Source organism: Macaca thibetana, chromosome 19, assembly GCF_024542745.1.
Source record: "Macaca thibetana thibetana isolate TM-01 chromosome 19, ASM2454274v1, whole genome shotgun sequence".
Taxonomy (NCBI): Eukaryota; Metazoa; Chordata; class Mammalia; order Primates; family Cercopithecidae; genus Macaca; species Macaca thibetana.
In genome coordinates this window covers 24,925,801-24,939,796 of record NC_065596.1, presented here as the reverse complement: position 1 = coordinate 24,939,796, position 13,996 = coordinate 24,925,801, and the positions used below count along the sequence as shown (strand labels likewise).

Below are 13,996 nucleotides of genomic sequence, written 5' to 3'. Positions count from 1 at the left end.
TTACAAATTCAAGATATTCTGGAGGTGATCTCAACATAATTTTCAAAAATGTTTCCTATTAACAAATATTGAGCACCTGTGAAGTATATGGCAATGGTAAGATTATGTAGATTCAGTAGTGAACAAAGTCTCCGCCTTTATGGAGTTAACATCCTAGTGGACACAATTTTGGCATGTCCACCATGTTGTAAAAGGCCTGAGAAAAATCTTACTCTAACACCCCTCTTCTAAGTGACATTTTATAAAGGTCAAGGTTCTGACTAAAGCCCTTGCTATGCTAATCATAAAGATTGTTTTATTGTCTTTGAACCACTGGGACAAGACAAGCTATGGCTGAAACACTGACTTTAGTAATTTTCTGAGACTTGATAATTGGAAGAATTCAAATGACACGAGTCTTCACAAATAATCATTTTATGGATTTTTTTTCCTGTGTGGATTCTCTGATGTTCTTACCACCCCTATTATTTTTATAGGATTTATCACCAACATGGATTCTGTGATGAATTGTAAGATTCGATCGCCAACTGAAGCTCTTACCACATATCTCACATTTATAAGGTTTTTCCCCAGTGTGAACTCTCTGATGAGACTGTAGTTGTGAAGACCGACTGAAGACTTTACCACACATATCACATTTGTATGGTTTCTCTCCTGTGTGGACACTCTGATGAAGTTGAAGACTTGATGCCTGACTGAAGTACTTACCACACTCCCCACATTTATATGGTTTTTCTCCCGTGTGCACCCTCTGATGCATGTCAAGATTCAAGCTCCACTTGAAGCCCTTCCCACACTCATCACATTTGTATGGCTTTTCTCCAGTGTGGACTTTTTGATGGGCTTGAAGATGTGCACTCCGACCAAAACTCTTCCCACACTCTTCACATTTGAATGGTTTTTCTCCACTGTGGACTCTCTGATGGGCCAAAAGATTTGAGGCCTGCCTGAAGACCTTCCCACACTCCTCACAATTATATGGTTTCTCTCCTGTGTGGATCCTACAGTGAATTTTAAGATCTGCTCTACGACTAAATCCCTTGCCACACTCTTCACATTTGTATGGTTTCTCACCCTTATGGATCAGCTGGTGAATCTGAAGTCGTGAGCTCTGATTGAAACCCTGCCCACACTCCTCACACTTAAAAGGTTTCTCTACACTGTGGGCCTTCTGATGGATTTGAAGATATGAACTTTGACTGAAGCCCTTCCCACATATCTCACATTTGTAGGGTTTCTCTCCTGTGTGGACCACTAGATGAACTTGATAATGGGAGTTCCTCCTGAAGCTCTTCCCACACTCACTGCATTTGTATGGCTTCTCTCCAGTGTGGACTCTCTGATGGGCTTGAAGATTTGAACTCAGAGTAAAGCCTTTCCCACATACAGTACATATGTATGACTTCTCTCCAGTGTGGACTCCCTGATGGGCCTGAAGACTTGAAGGCCGACTAAAGCCTTTACCACATTCCTCACATTTATAGGGTTTTTCTCCTGTGTGGACTCTCTGATGAATGTAAAGATTTGAGCTACAAATGAAGCCCTTACCACACTCCTCACATTTGTATGGTTTCTCTCCTGTATGAACTCTTTGATGGGACTGAAGATGTGAATTCCGACTGAAGCTCTTACCACATGCATCACATTTGAATGGCTTCTCCCCAGTGTGGAGTCTCTGATGGTCCTGAAGATGAGAGGCCTGACTGAAGGCCCTCCCACACTCCTCACAATTATAAGGTTTCTCTCCCGTGTGGACCTTACAATGAACATTAAGTGCTGATCTACGACTGAAACCTTTCCCACATTGCTTACATTTGTATGGTTTCTCTATCACGTGGACTTTCTGATGGGTCTGTAGATGAGTGCCCTGACTGAATTCCTTACCACACTCATCACACTTAAGTTTTTCTCCCACATGTACTTTCTGATGAACAGGAAGAACTGGGCTGTAACAGAAGCCTTTTCCACGTTCAACACATGTAAGAGACTTCTCTCCTGATTGTAACTGCTGATGAAGATCAAAGCTGGAGAGATCACTGAAGGGTTTTTTACACTCATTACACTGGTAAGATTTCTGTCCTGTGTGAATCATGCTATTCTGATCCAATGTCGAAATCTTCATGTTGTCTTTTTTGTAATCATTGGGTCTATAAGACTTGTCACTTTTGTGTACTCTATGACCATCATGATGTGAAATCCAACTGATGGGATCAACACCCTTCTTACATTGACATAATTTATTTTTTATGGAAATTTGCTGATCTCTGTTCAATCTCTGTGACTCAGTCAGGAATGTTTTCCTCCAAGAATCCTGGGTTCTCAAGATAGGAAACTCTGGATTCCCAGTATCACTGGGACCATCTGCTTTATTTACTGTATAGTTCTCATCTTCGGAAATTTGAACAGACAGTTCTGCCCCTACCTGGCAAGGGAAATCACCTTGTTTGTGAAATTGAGAATTATTGATCATGGAGTCTTGACACCTGGTTAAGTCATTTGCAATTTGTTGCCAGATTTGCCAGCAAGAAAGCTCTTCTTCTGATTCTCTGTCTTGAATAGTCACTAACTTACTTTGATTTTTCTCTCCTGTAAGGACAAAGAATTCAGAGAGATAGACAGTGAATTTTTTTGTTCAAAGATTTAAGATTTCTCACTGAGGACAGATTAAAAGACTTTAATGAGCCTCGGGATAGTTCTGCTCATCTTTTTCAACACATTTGAAGTTTCTGGTTTACATACTGACAGAAACCAAGAGATGGTCCACCAAGCTCCCAATTGCTAAGCACTAATGAAACCCATTTAAAAACACAACTACTGACATACTAAATTTTTAATCCCATGTCTTTCCTACCATAATATGGTATCAATAAGGAAAAACATTTTGTAGTGCTCACAGTTTACAACCACAGCCCAGAAGTTATTGCATGGCAGTTATTAACAGTCACTCAAGGAATGTATGCATGTATGAATCCTTGTTTGACTTCTGATAGTTCTTCTAACTTCAAATCCAAGTTTAAGTTTGAGCCAGGTCATAGAGCAAAAGAGCTTTTACAAGTAAGGTATGTGAAATAGAAAAAGAACTGGAAAGTACAGTTTTGCTGCAAAGTTGAAAAGCTGTACCTGAGGCAGGGGTACACCAAGTGAGTTATTGCTGAAGAGAAAAATCAAAGGTGATAATCACTTGGGGTGAAAGCAAAGCATGAAGACCTATGCACTGGATCCTTCTAAGGCTTTTGCATTGAGTCAAAATTGGAAGGTTAGCAAAGAATGTTGTCTCTTTGAAAGAAAGGTATGGAAAGTTTCTAGATGTAGATATATTTGTCTTTAACAAGAATGTTTTCCAAATTGACAAAGTGGTCTATTAGTGAATCGTGAAATAAATTTAATAGCTTGTGATATTTAGGAAAAAAATCAGATAAAGTATCATATCAGAATAATCACAAGCAGTAATGGTGTCATTACATAAAAGGCCTTCTAAAGACATACATATAAGCCTACACAATATAAATGTTTGAGAGGCAACAATGTAAGATCCATTTCTTTTTATGAGAGTGGACTTTGGAAGAAGCAAATGGGATGCCAACTGTGCAAACTTTTTAAGGAAAAGGCTAATGCTCATGTCCTGACTTTTAGTTTTACTTTTTCTTTCCTGATATAATGGATAAGAAAATCGAATTTTATTCCCTTCTATGGGGGAATACCTAAGAAATAGAAAATAAAAGTCTGTATTTGAAAATATTCCCTCCCCGATGAATATGCTCTGCTACAAATACTCAAAGAAAGTCGTAAGGAAAGCATGTTATTCAGTTTGGTTACAGCTATGATGCTAGGTTCCCTAAGATATGGGTCAACTTGTATAGACAGGCAAACACATGCAAATATACAAACACAGACACTCATACACAAAGAGAAATTAAATTAGATTAGGAATTTATTGGAAGACAAAAAATACTTTGCAATATCCCTTATTTATGCTGATTTGTTCACCACCTATTAGCTCCATGGAAGACAGATTTCCATTAACTCATTTATTTATTCAACTAATGTTTATAGTGTCTCTGCCATATACTAGGACTATTCTAAGTACTGAAGAGACAGCAACAAATAGATAAAATTCCTCCCCTCCTGGAGATTACACTCCAGTGAGGAGACACAGGTGGTAAGTCACTAAACGAAAGCATATATGAGGTGATGATCAGTGCTTACACACAATATAAGGCAGTGCACAGAGAGTAAAGGAAAAGACTGTGTTTTTAATAGGGTGGTCAGAGGAGGCCTTTCTTATAATACTAAAGCTGAGCAAAGAACTGAATGAGGAAAAGACCAGAAGGCTTATAGGTGAAATATTATTTCAGGCAGAGAGAAGAACACACACAGGGCTGTGAGGCAGAAGCATCCTTGATAGGTCTGAAAAGCAAGAGGGAGGACAATGTGGCTGGAATTCAGAGAGAGAGAGAGAGTATACGAGATATATTTAGAGAGGTAGTGGGGGATGAAGAGCACACCATGTAGGACTCTGTCAGTCACATTAAGTGGATTTTACTCTATGTAAAATAAGTTACAGATAATTTTGAGCAGAACAGCAACATAGTCTGACACAAGGTAACAAAAACTCACTTTGGCTGTCACTTAGAAAACAGACTGTAAGAGGAGAGGGGTGGGAGCAGGGCAAGCGGTATGAAGGGTGTTGCAATAATCCAGGAAAGAGATGTGGCAATTTGGACCAGGTGATGGCAACAAGGCTGATGAAAAGCAAAGCAGATGGACAGTTAACTATAAGCACTCACAACTGTTTGGTTTTTACCTAAATTTCTCTGTCTTTGGGTTGCTGTCGTCACTATCCAAAGCTGCTCATTTCTTTCTATAGGTGATACATCTTGTTTGAAGGGTTGATGCCCTGTGAAAATGCCAAATCACAAGTTGAAAATGAACATATTAGAGTTAAAATACACTGGAAATCTGAGCTGCAACTGCATATTCAAGACACTGAAAGCAGTGTTTTTCTTTTTTTTTTTTTTTTTTTGAGACGGAGTATGGCTCTCTCGCCCAGGCTGGAGTGCAGTGGCCGGATCGCAGCTCACTGCAAGCTCCGCCTCCCAGGTTCACGCCATTCTCCTGCCTCAGCCTCCCGAGTAGCTGGGACTACAGGCACCCACCACCTCGCCCGGCTAGTTTTTTGTATTTTTTTAGTAGAGACGGGGTTTCACCGTGTTAGCCAGGATGGTCTCGATCTCCTGACCTCGTGATCCACCCGTCTCGGCCTCCCAAAGTGCTGGGATTACAGGCTTGAGCCACCACGCCCGGCCAGCAGTGTTTTTCAAACCTTTATTTAAATTGTGACTCAGTAAAGAAACACCATTTATTTCATAACCCAGACACACATGCATAGATACATATTATGAAAACCAAGTTTGAATAATCTATTTTAAACTATTGTCTGTTTTCATTAAATCTCCTCCCATTAGTTCTCACATCAGTCAAGAAATTGGCCAGTTTTTGCTGCAGTGTGCGCCATTCTTCCTAAGGAGTTCTAGTATTTTCTACCCTATTTCATTTCATTGAAATCTGCTGGCGGTATTCAATAAATTGGTTTTATAATTCAATAATGGGACAGGTGTAAAATATGAAAAAGAATAGACAAAGCATAGCAATATTCTGTTCATTTATAGTTCTTCTATAAAACACAAATGAAAAAGACCTAAAATACTCTGTTCAGAAAGATCAGAAACATCCAGTGTCTCTGCATCCCATAAAAATTAGGAAAGTCAGGTTTCCACACTCAGGGAACCATTTCAAGGGCCACAAAGCCTTAAAACTCCAAGGTCACAAAGATACTCCAGAGGGAGGCTGTCCTCACCCACTGACAGCAGGTTCCTAAAGTTCTCCACCATCACATCTCGGTACAGCTTCCTCTGGGCAGGGCCCAGCAGCCCCAACTCCTCCTCTGTGAAGGCCACAGCCACGTCGTTGAAGGTCACTGCTTCCTACGACAAAAACACATGACCTCAATCTTACAACCAATGTCCACTGGAAGATGGGTAACACTGAGAAGGTGAAGAGAACAGGTGCAAAGTTGTTCTGGATGCCGCGACGTTTGTAGATTTCCCAGCCCTTCTCCTGTCTTGCAAATGCCATATACTGACTTACCAAAAGTGCTGCTATGAAAAAGAAAGCTTTGTATATTTACTGGATGCTCTCAGTGAGTACTCTTATAAGGGCATTTCCTAGAACTGTTACCTACTGAACCTAAAACATTGCCAATTTCCCCAGAAAGGTTTACCAATTTAGTCCCAACAGTGTTTGATAGCACCTGTCTTCCTACTGAGGTGGGAAGCAGTACTACATGTGGAAATAAATGTAAAGGGCATGTCAGGTTTCTGAATGAAAGACTCTTTCTCTCTGTCCTCCTGTCTTGGTCTTTCACTTGAATGTAATACACTGATCCTGGATCTTTAGTTTTCCATGTGAACTTGAGCAGGTTCCTCATTCTTCACAATCCCTTTTCTATTTATGTTTAAAACGAAGACAAAACAAAGAACCTCCTCGTAGTTGCTGTGAGATATCAATATAGGGGCACAGTGTAAGTGCTTGGCAAATCCTTTCCTACCACTAGGCATTTTAAATTAAGGTCACATATTACACTTTGACTAAAAAAATATTCAAAGGGAAAAAGACTAGTAAACACACAGGGTATGGCTGAGGCAGGGGGAAGACAGAATCTAGCTCTTGGAGTAAAAAAAGTCTAATATTTTTTCTGTGTGAAGCAGTTGTTAAATCTTGACGCATTGTGCCATATTTGAATATTCTATCAAAAAACATCGGAAGTACCACACACAAAACATATACCTTTTCAATTCTGAATACCTAATGTTACACATTTTAAAAGGCAGTATTTTTCAAAATTGATTTTTTCAGAAAAAGTTAAATGCAAGAAAACTAACACTATAGTTCCTAAAATAGTAAAAAATTCTACACTAACTGTCTATATAGAGAGAATAGTTTAAAAACTGGATACATAAATTTGATAGAAATACAACAAAAATGAATCTTACATATTAAATTTAAGAAATGTAAAATTATATCTATGTTATGAATGCAAATATATAATTACGAGTACATACAATGAAGAGATTGCAGAAATAAGGTATTTGTCATTTCTATTAATTTTTCCTTTTTTTTTTTTTTTTTTTGAGACGGCGTCTCGCTCTACTGGCCAGGCTGGAGTACAGTGGCACGATCTCGGCTCACTGCAACCTCTGCCTTCCAAATTTAAGTGATTGTCCTGCCTCAGTCAACTGAGTAGCTTGGATTACAAGTGTGTGCCACTACACCTGGCTAATTTTTGTATTTTCAGTAAAGATGGGGTTTCACTATGTTGGCCAGGCTGGTCTCAAACTCCTGACCTCAAGTGATCCCACCCCCTGCCTCAGCCTCCCAAAGTGCTGGGATTACAAGTGTGAGCCACTGCACCCGCCCATCATTCTATTAATTTTTCTACTTTTATTTGTAAAATAAAAATGATGAAATAAAACTAAAACCAAAACCAGCTAAACTTAAACGGGACAAAATAAGCACCTAGCACACTCAACAGGTCCTCAAATGCCTTGACTCTTACTTGAAAAAGAAAAACCTGGTCCCATCTCTAAGTACTAAAATGGTATTTTTAACAGGCGGGAAAGGCAAGTTTTACTCACCTTGAACATATTCATTTTTAATTCTTCCTTCTGGGGAAGTGCAGAGTCCTAAGAAGCTGAACGAGGAAAGAAGAGAGAAGTAAATGAAAACTGGGCAAGTATGTTGCTAATCCATGTGGCTGCTGTTTAGGAATTAGCAAAGGTGTGTGCTTCTTGGGGTAGCTGCAGCTTTATGTGGCTTTTAAGCAGATTATGACATGGATCCTAGATATCCATCTACCCCTTTCAGTAGTAGTTCAGAACCAGGCTAACCATACAGTGGCTTCACTGCCCACATGCCTGTCATTCCACCCTAGTAATTCTTATTCTGAGTATGGTATAAATTGAGACAATATAAGCACAGTAGGCTCTGGAATTGATATGCAAGGGTTAAAATCCCGACAGGGTACTCACTAGAAGCATCACCTTGGGGAAATTACTAACATCTCTTTGCCTTACTTCTGTCATCTACAAGTGGCAAATAACAACAGTACCAACCTCATTGGATTGCTGGAAGGTAGAAAGCTCTTACAACACAGTCAGGTACCTTATTTCTTTGCAACTGCAATAAGTAGAAGATAGTCTATGGTTTGAAATTATCCTTAAAAATATAATTTCCATCAATAGAATATTATAGCTGGAGTTCACAGGTTGTTGCTATGTCACGTGAAAGTGTCTTACAACTTCTGAAAAACATCTTCTGTCTTTCCAATAATTTGCTAACACTGAACTAATAAAACCTAAGATACTGCAATTAAAAAACACAGTTTGACAATCCACACCTAACTTAAATTAAAAAGGCAGGAACCTGGCCAGACACAGTGGTTCATGCCTGTAATCCTACTAGCACTTTGGGAAACCGAGACAAACAGATCACTTAGTCAGGAGTTGAAGACAAGCCTGGTCAACATGATGAAACCCTGTCTTTACTAAAAAGACAAAAATTAGCTGGACATGGTGGCAGGTGCCTGTAATCCCAGCTACTTGGGAAGCTGAGGCACGAGAATTGCTTGAACCCAGGAGGCAGAGGTTGCAGAGAGCTGAGATTGTCCCACTGCACTCCAGCCTGGGTGACTGAGTGAGACTCTGTCTCAAAAAAAAGGAAACAGGAGGAACATTACTCTATATTGTTACAAATAAAAGAATGTGTAATAAATGGGTGACAAGAGAAAGCTCCTATAGTAAAACAGATAAACTAATAAAGGTAGAATGAAAGATAACCAGAACATCATCAATAGATGCTAAAAACTGGTGAAAGTTTGGTGAGGAATAAGACGGCTACATAGTCTCAAAGTATTAAGTGCAAAAGGAAAAAGGTAACCTGGCAGACATTTTATCCAAAAAAACAAAGTTGAGACCACTAGTGGGACAAACTCACAAACCAACATTTGACTTCTCCTATGATGCACTGAGAAGGATGCCTACTTTGATGGCATCTCTGCTGACAACGCATAGCTTGAATTTAATCATGAATAAATATTAAGGAAACAAAAAAAAAAGAGCATTTTACAAAATAATTTCTCAATACTCTACAAAGATATCAAGAGCAAAAAAGAAAGTCTAAGGAATCATTCTAGACTAAAGGTGACTAATGAAACAAAAACAGTGCAATGCATACAATTAGACGGGAAACTCACCTGAGGGAAGAAATGACTTTCAAAGTCTTTAATGGGAAAATGGAATAAATTTAACTACAAACTGTGGATTAGATAACAGTAAGTTAGCAATGTAACTAATTTCATTTTGATCACTATCTCTAGCTTGCTCTTAAATGCTTCAGCAAAAAGACAAAAACAAAATGTAAGTATGACAAAGTTGTGAAAGCAAAAAGACAAAAAAAACAAAAACAAAAACAAAAAAAACTGCTTTGACAACTAACAGCAGCAATAGCCAGAACCTGGTGTTTTCAATTTGTCAACAAGAATGAGACAGGTCTACTCAGTGATCATGGTGAAAAAGAAAAAAACAAGACAGCTTATAACTCAGAGAGAAATACATTCTACAACGACAAAAATAGCCAAATAATTGCCTCCTCCATCTAACATGACCACTTTGTTATTAGTAACAACTCCAGTCTCGTTATTTCCCCACCTCCTACATAAAAATTAAAATAGCCTGATCAAATTGCTGCTGCTTTTTGACAGCATCCAATCCAGAACAAACCCATAGCCTAAAACTCTCCCCAACTCAGCTAACATAAACCAAAACCCTATAACCAGGCCCTTACTAATTGCCTCCTACCAAGACACCCCATGCATGTGTGGGCTCCTTGGATGCAGCAAGCTAAAACAAACTTAACTGTCTTCGGTTACAGGTATGTTCCTGGTGATATCTGGCTGATGATGGTCATTAACAGAGCAAACAGGCAAAACATAAACAACTGATGAATCTGGGTGAAAAGCATATGAGATTTCCTTATACTATGATTTTTGCAGCTTTTCTGTAAGTTTGAAATTATATTTAAAAAAAAAAAAAAGTTGGCTGGGCATGGTGGCTCATGCCCATAATCCCAATATTTGGGAGGCCGAGGTGGGTGGATCACCTGAGGTCAGGAGTTCGAGACCAGCCTCGCCAACACGGAGAAACCTCATCGCTACTAAAAATACAAAAAAATTAGCTGAGCATGGTGGCGGATGCCTGTAATCCCAGCTGTTCAGGAGGCTGAGGCAGGAGAATCACCTGAACCTGGGAGGCAGAGGTTGCAGTGAGTCAAGATCACACCATTGTACTCCAGCCTGGGCAACAAATGTGAAACTCTGTCTCCAAAAAAAAAAAAAAAAGGTTAAATTAGGAAACAGTCATTAATCACAATAATAACGATGACGTGACGATGATGACAACTATGGCAATGATATCTAATGTTAAATTAACAATAACTAGGTAGCTAATCTTCCCACTTCAGACAGAAGGCCTCCAGAACCAAAGATGGCAAGGAATCTACTCCCCAAAGCCTGGGAGAAATAGATCTTCAGGACACTAAGTCCCTCCATTGTGACTCTAGACTTGCCAGCTGCCTTCTACTCATGTCATGGTTTTTGCAAAGAAACTTGACAGTTAATATTTAGTGGGAAAGAAAATCACTGGACTGAGTAGGGTTCTCGTATGGCCAGCTCAGTTTTATCTGTGACATCTGGCAGGGTCAGTTTTCTAGTCCTGAGTTTCCAGATAAGACCTTTTCCTGAGCTTCTCAAACTTTAACTTGCACCTTAATCGCCCTGGGATCTTGTTGAAATGCAGATTTCTGGGTCCTATCTGCAAAAATGCTAAATCAGAAGGTCTTGGGTAGGGCTCAAGAATGGGTGATGCCAACGTTGCTGCTTTGTGAACAACAGCTGAGTAGTGTTGCATTGTACTCAGTCCCGCCCCCCCAAAAAACCCCTAATAAACAGAAATATATACAAGAAAAACTTGACAGAAAGGCACTAAAACTATAGTTGTTATCTTTATATCCTAAGGTCATGGCGAATTTACATTTTAAAAATATATTTCTGTATTTGCATGATTATGTGTTACCTCTATTATTTGAAACAAATAAAACTAATAATTGAGAAAACTTTTTTTTTTTGAGACGGAGTCTCGCTTTGTCGCCCAGGCTGGAGCGCAGTGGCGCCATCTCAGCTCACTTCTAGCTCCACCTCCTGGGTTCACGCCATTCTTCTGCCTCAGCCTCCTGAGTAGCTGGGACTACAGGCGCCCGCCACCACACCTGGCTAATTTTTTTATTTTTTTTATTTTTAGTAGAGACAGGGTTTCACTGTGTTAGCCAGGATGGTCTCGATCTCCTGACCTCGTGATCCGCCCGCCTCGGCCTCCCAAAGTGCTAGGATTACAGGTGTGAGCCACCGTGCCCGGCCAAGAAAACTATTTTTAAAAACTCTTTTCTGTTTTTGAGAGTCTTGCTCAGTTGCCCAGGCTGGAGTGCAGCAGTGTGATCTCAGCTCACAGCAACCTCGCCACCCGGGTTCAAGCGATTCGCCTGTCCCAGCCTCCCAAGCTACTGGGATTACAGGTGTTTGCCACCATGGCTGGCTAATTTTTTATTTTTAGTAGAGATGGGGTTTCGCCATGCTGGCCAAACTCGTCTCAAACTCCTGGCCTCAAGTGGTCTGCCTGCCTCAGCCTCCCAAAGTGCTGGGATTACAGGCATGAGCCAGCGCGCCCAGCCACTATTTTTTAAAACTAACAGAATAGCCCAAACCTTGAGTGAAGTCCCAACCTATTTTCACATGATACCAGCCAGTTGCCTATGGCTCATGGAGAACATACCAAAGAAAACTCAGGTCTAGACTCAGACTGTCTCGCTTTCAATGCTAGCTCTGCCTCCTACTAGCTGGGTGGCTATCAGCAAACAAGTTATGTTCTTATGTCCCAGTCTCCTCGGAAAAAGAGTATCACTTCACAGAGCCACTGTATAGTGGAAAGGTGTTCATTTGTATAAATCCCTTAGAATGGAACTTAGCAACTAACGCTAAATTATAATCACTTCTCATGCCTAAATACATGACCCACACATTCTCTGATTTATGTGAATAAAACAAGAATAATAACAAATCTTACTCACATGGGGCTCTGCTGCCTCCTCCTCTGTGCAGTGCTTTTTGAGAAGTCAGCGCTGGGGAAGAAAAAGGGGCTGTGAAATAACTAGAATTATGTCTCCATCCCCGATACATCACAGTGGCATCTCCCAGTACCAGTTAGAAGCAACCCTCTCCTTTCTAAAAAGAGGTCAGAGGCAATCCAGCTTCATGGGCTCCCAGGAGTTCGCTACAAAATGGGAGTTTCTAGGGAAATTTTAGTAGTATTGGTAATTCACGTGCCAGGCAGTTTTAAACTTTTTGTACTACCTCGTTTTCTCTCAAAACATTAGGAAGGTATGGCTTTCATTTTCCTTCAGAACAGCAAACGAAGGTACGGGGATTAACTAACTCGCCCAGTGTGATACTGTATGAAGTGGTAGGGCTGGCTCATCAGGTGGGGGAGTCACAATGAGGGAGCGAATAGCCCAAGAGACCTTCAAACCCGACGAAGCATCACCCCAACCGCACGAAGCCACTACGCCCCCAATGCAAACAAGCTCCGTCGAGGGAAACGCAAAAGACCATCCTGGCCCCTCAAACCGCCGCTCTTTGCCGCTACTCCTTTTTTTCTCCAAACAAAAGACCGCTAGTTGTTGACACAAGCCCATTTCGGGGAAGTTTGAAAGGTTCCTGAGAAGCTGACCTGAATCACCAGAGCCGGGGAAAAGATGGCTGCTACGTCGTCTTCCTGGGCGGAAGTGCCTGCAATTATCAAGAGCATCGGGACTACACTTCCCAGAATTCCACAGCACTGCCTTCCTCGAGCCGGAAGTGCCTACAACTACCTGGAACGATTGGACTGTAGTTCCCAGGATTCCAGGGGAAATGTTTACAGCCTTAACTGTAGCTGAGGTATGTGCGAGTACACGGAGCTCCGGACTACATATTACAGAATGCTAGAGTTGGGGGAAAAACAGAACAGTACCGCCCTCCTGGACTACACTTCCGGAATATCCAACCCTTCTGATGTGGAAGTACCTGATGTGGAAGTACCTTCTGATGTGGTAGTACTCAACTACCTTGAGCTCCTGGTTTTCATTTCCCAGAATCCCTCACTTCTCTTTAGGTATTATTATGGTCTGAGTGTTTTATGGCCCCCACCAAATTCATATGTTGAAATCCTAACTCCCAAGATGATGGTATTAGGAGGTGGAACCTATGGGAAGTGATCAGATCAAAAGGGCAATGCCCTCATGACTAGCATTAATGCTCTCTTAGAGGTGGCCTGAGGGAGCTCCTTCGCCTCTTTAGTTATGTGAGGACACAGCCAGAAGGACCATGTATAACTTAGAAAGCGGGACCTCACCAGACACTGAATCTGCTGGCACCCAATCTTGGGCTATGTGCCAGCAATTCCACTCCTAAGTAAATACCCAAGAGAACTGAAACATGTCCACACAAAAACTTGTTCTAGAAAAGTTCATAGCAGCATTAGTCATAATAGTCAAAGTGGATACGACCCAATGTCCATCAACTGATGAGTGGATAAACAAAATGTGGTCTATCCATATAATGCAATATTTAGTAATGCGAATGAACAAGATACTGATTCATGTTACAACATAGATGAACTCTGACGACATTATGCCAAATGAAAGAAGCCAGACACAAGAAACCATATGTGGTATGATTCCATTTGTATCAAATGTGCAGAATAGGCAAATCCATAGAGACAGAAAGTAAATTAGTTGTTTCCAGGCCTGGGGAGATGTAGCTGGGAATGGGGAGTGACTGTTAATACCTAGG

The 13,996-nt window shown here is 40.7% G+C and overlaps 1 protein-coding gene across 3 annotated transcripts; it reads right to left on the bottom strand.

Annotated features, from left to right (window-relative positions):
* Window positions 1-398: 398 nt before the first annotated feature.
* ZNF226 (zinc finger protein 226) lies at window positions 399-13,209 on the bottom strand. 3 transcript variants are annotated; one of them, XM_050772006.1, is made up of 8 exons: window positions 12,894-13,209; window positions 12,235-12,285; window positions 10,353-10,429; window positions 8,172-8,235; window positions 7,695-7,750; window positions 5,858-5,984; window positions 4,805-4,897; window positions 399-2,586 (listed from the first exon to the last, which is right to left on the bottom strand). In XM_050772006.1, the coding sequence occupies exons 5-8, from the start codon at window positions 7,707-7,709 to the stop codon at window positions 410-412; spliced, it is 2,412 nt and encodes an 803-aa protein (XP_050627963.1). In that variant the 5' UTR covers window positions 7,710-7,750; window positions 8,172-8,235; window positions 10,353-10,429; window positions 12,235-12,285; window positions 12,894-13,209; the 3' UTR covers window positions 399-409. The 3 variants fall into 3 exon arrangements, with proteins under 3 accessions (XP_050627963.1, XP_050627960.1, XP_050627962.1); XM_050772003.1 differs by lacking the exon at window positions 10,353-10,429; XM_050772005.1 differs by lacking the exons at window positions 8,172-8,235; window positions 10,353-10,429.
* Between the last annotated feature and the right edge of the window lie 787 nt (window positions 13,210-13,996).

Coding starts and splice junctions, on each gene's coding strand:
- ZNF226 (XM_050772006.1), bottom strand. Junction 4,898..5,857: donor TAGGAACCTGCTGTCAGTGG/GTGAGGACAGCC, acceptor GCATTTTCACAG/GGCATCAACCCTTCAAACAA. Junction 2,587..4,804: donor CCAAAGACAGAGAAATTTAG/GTAAAAACCAAA, acceptor TTGTCCTTACAG/GAGAGAAAAATCAAAGTAAG.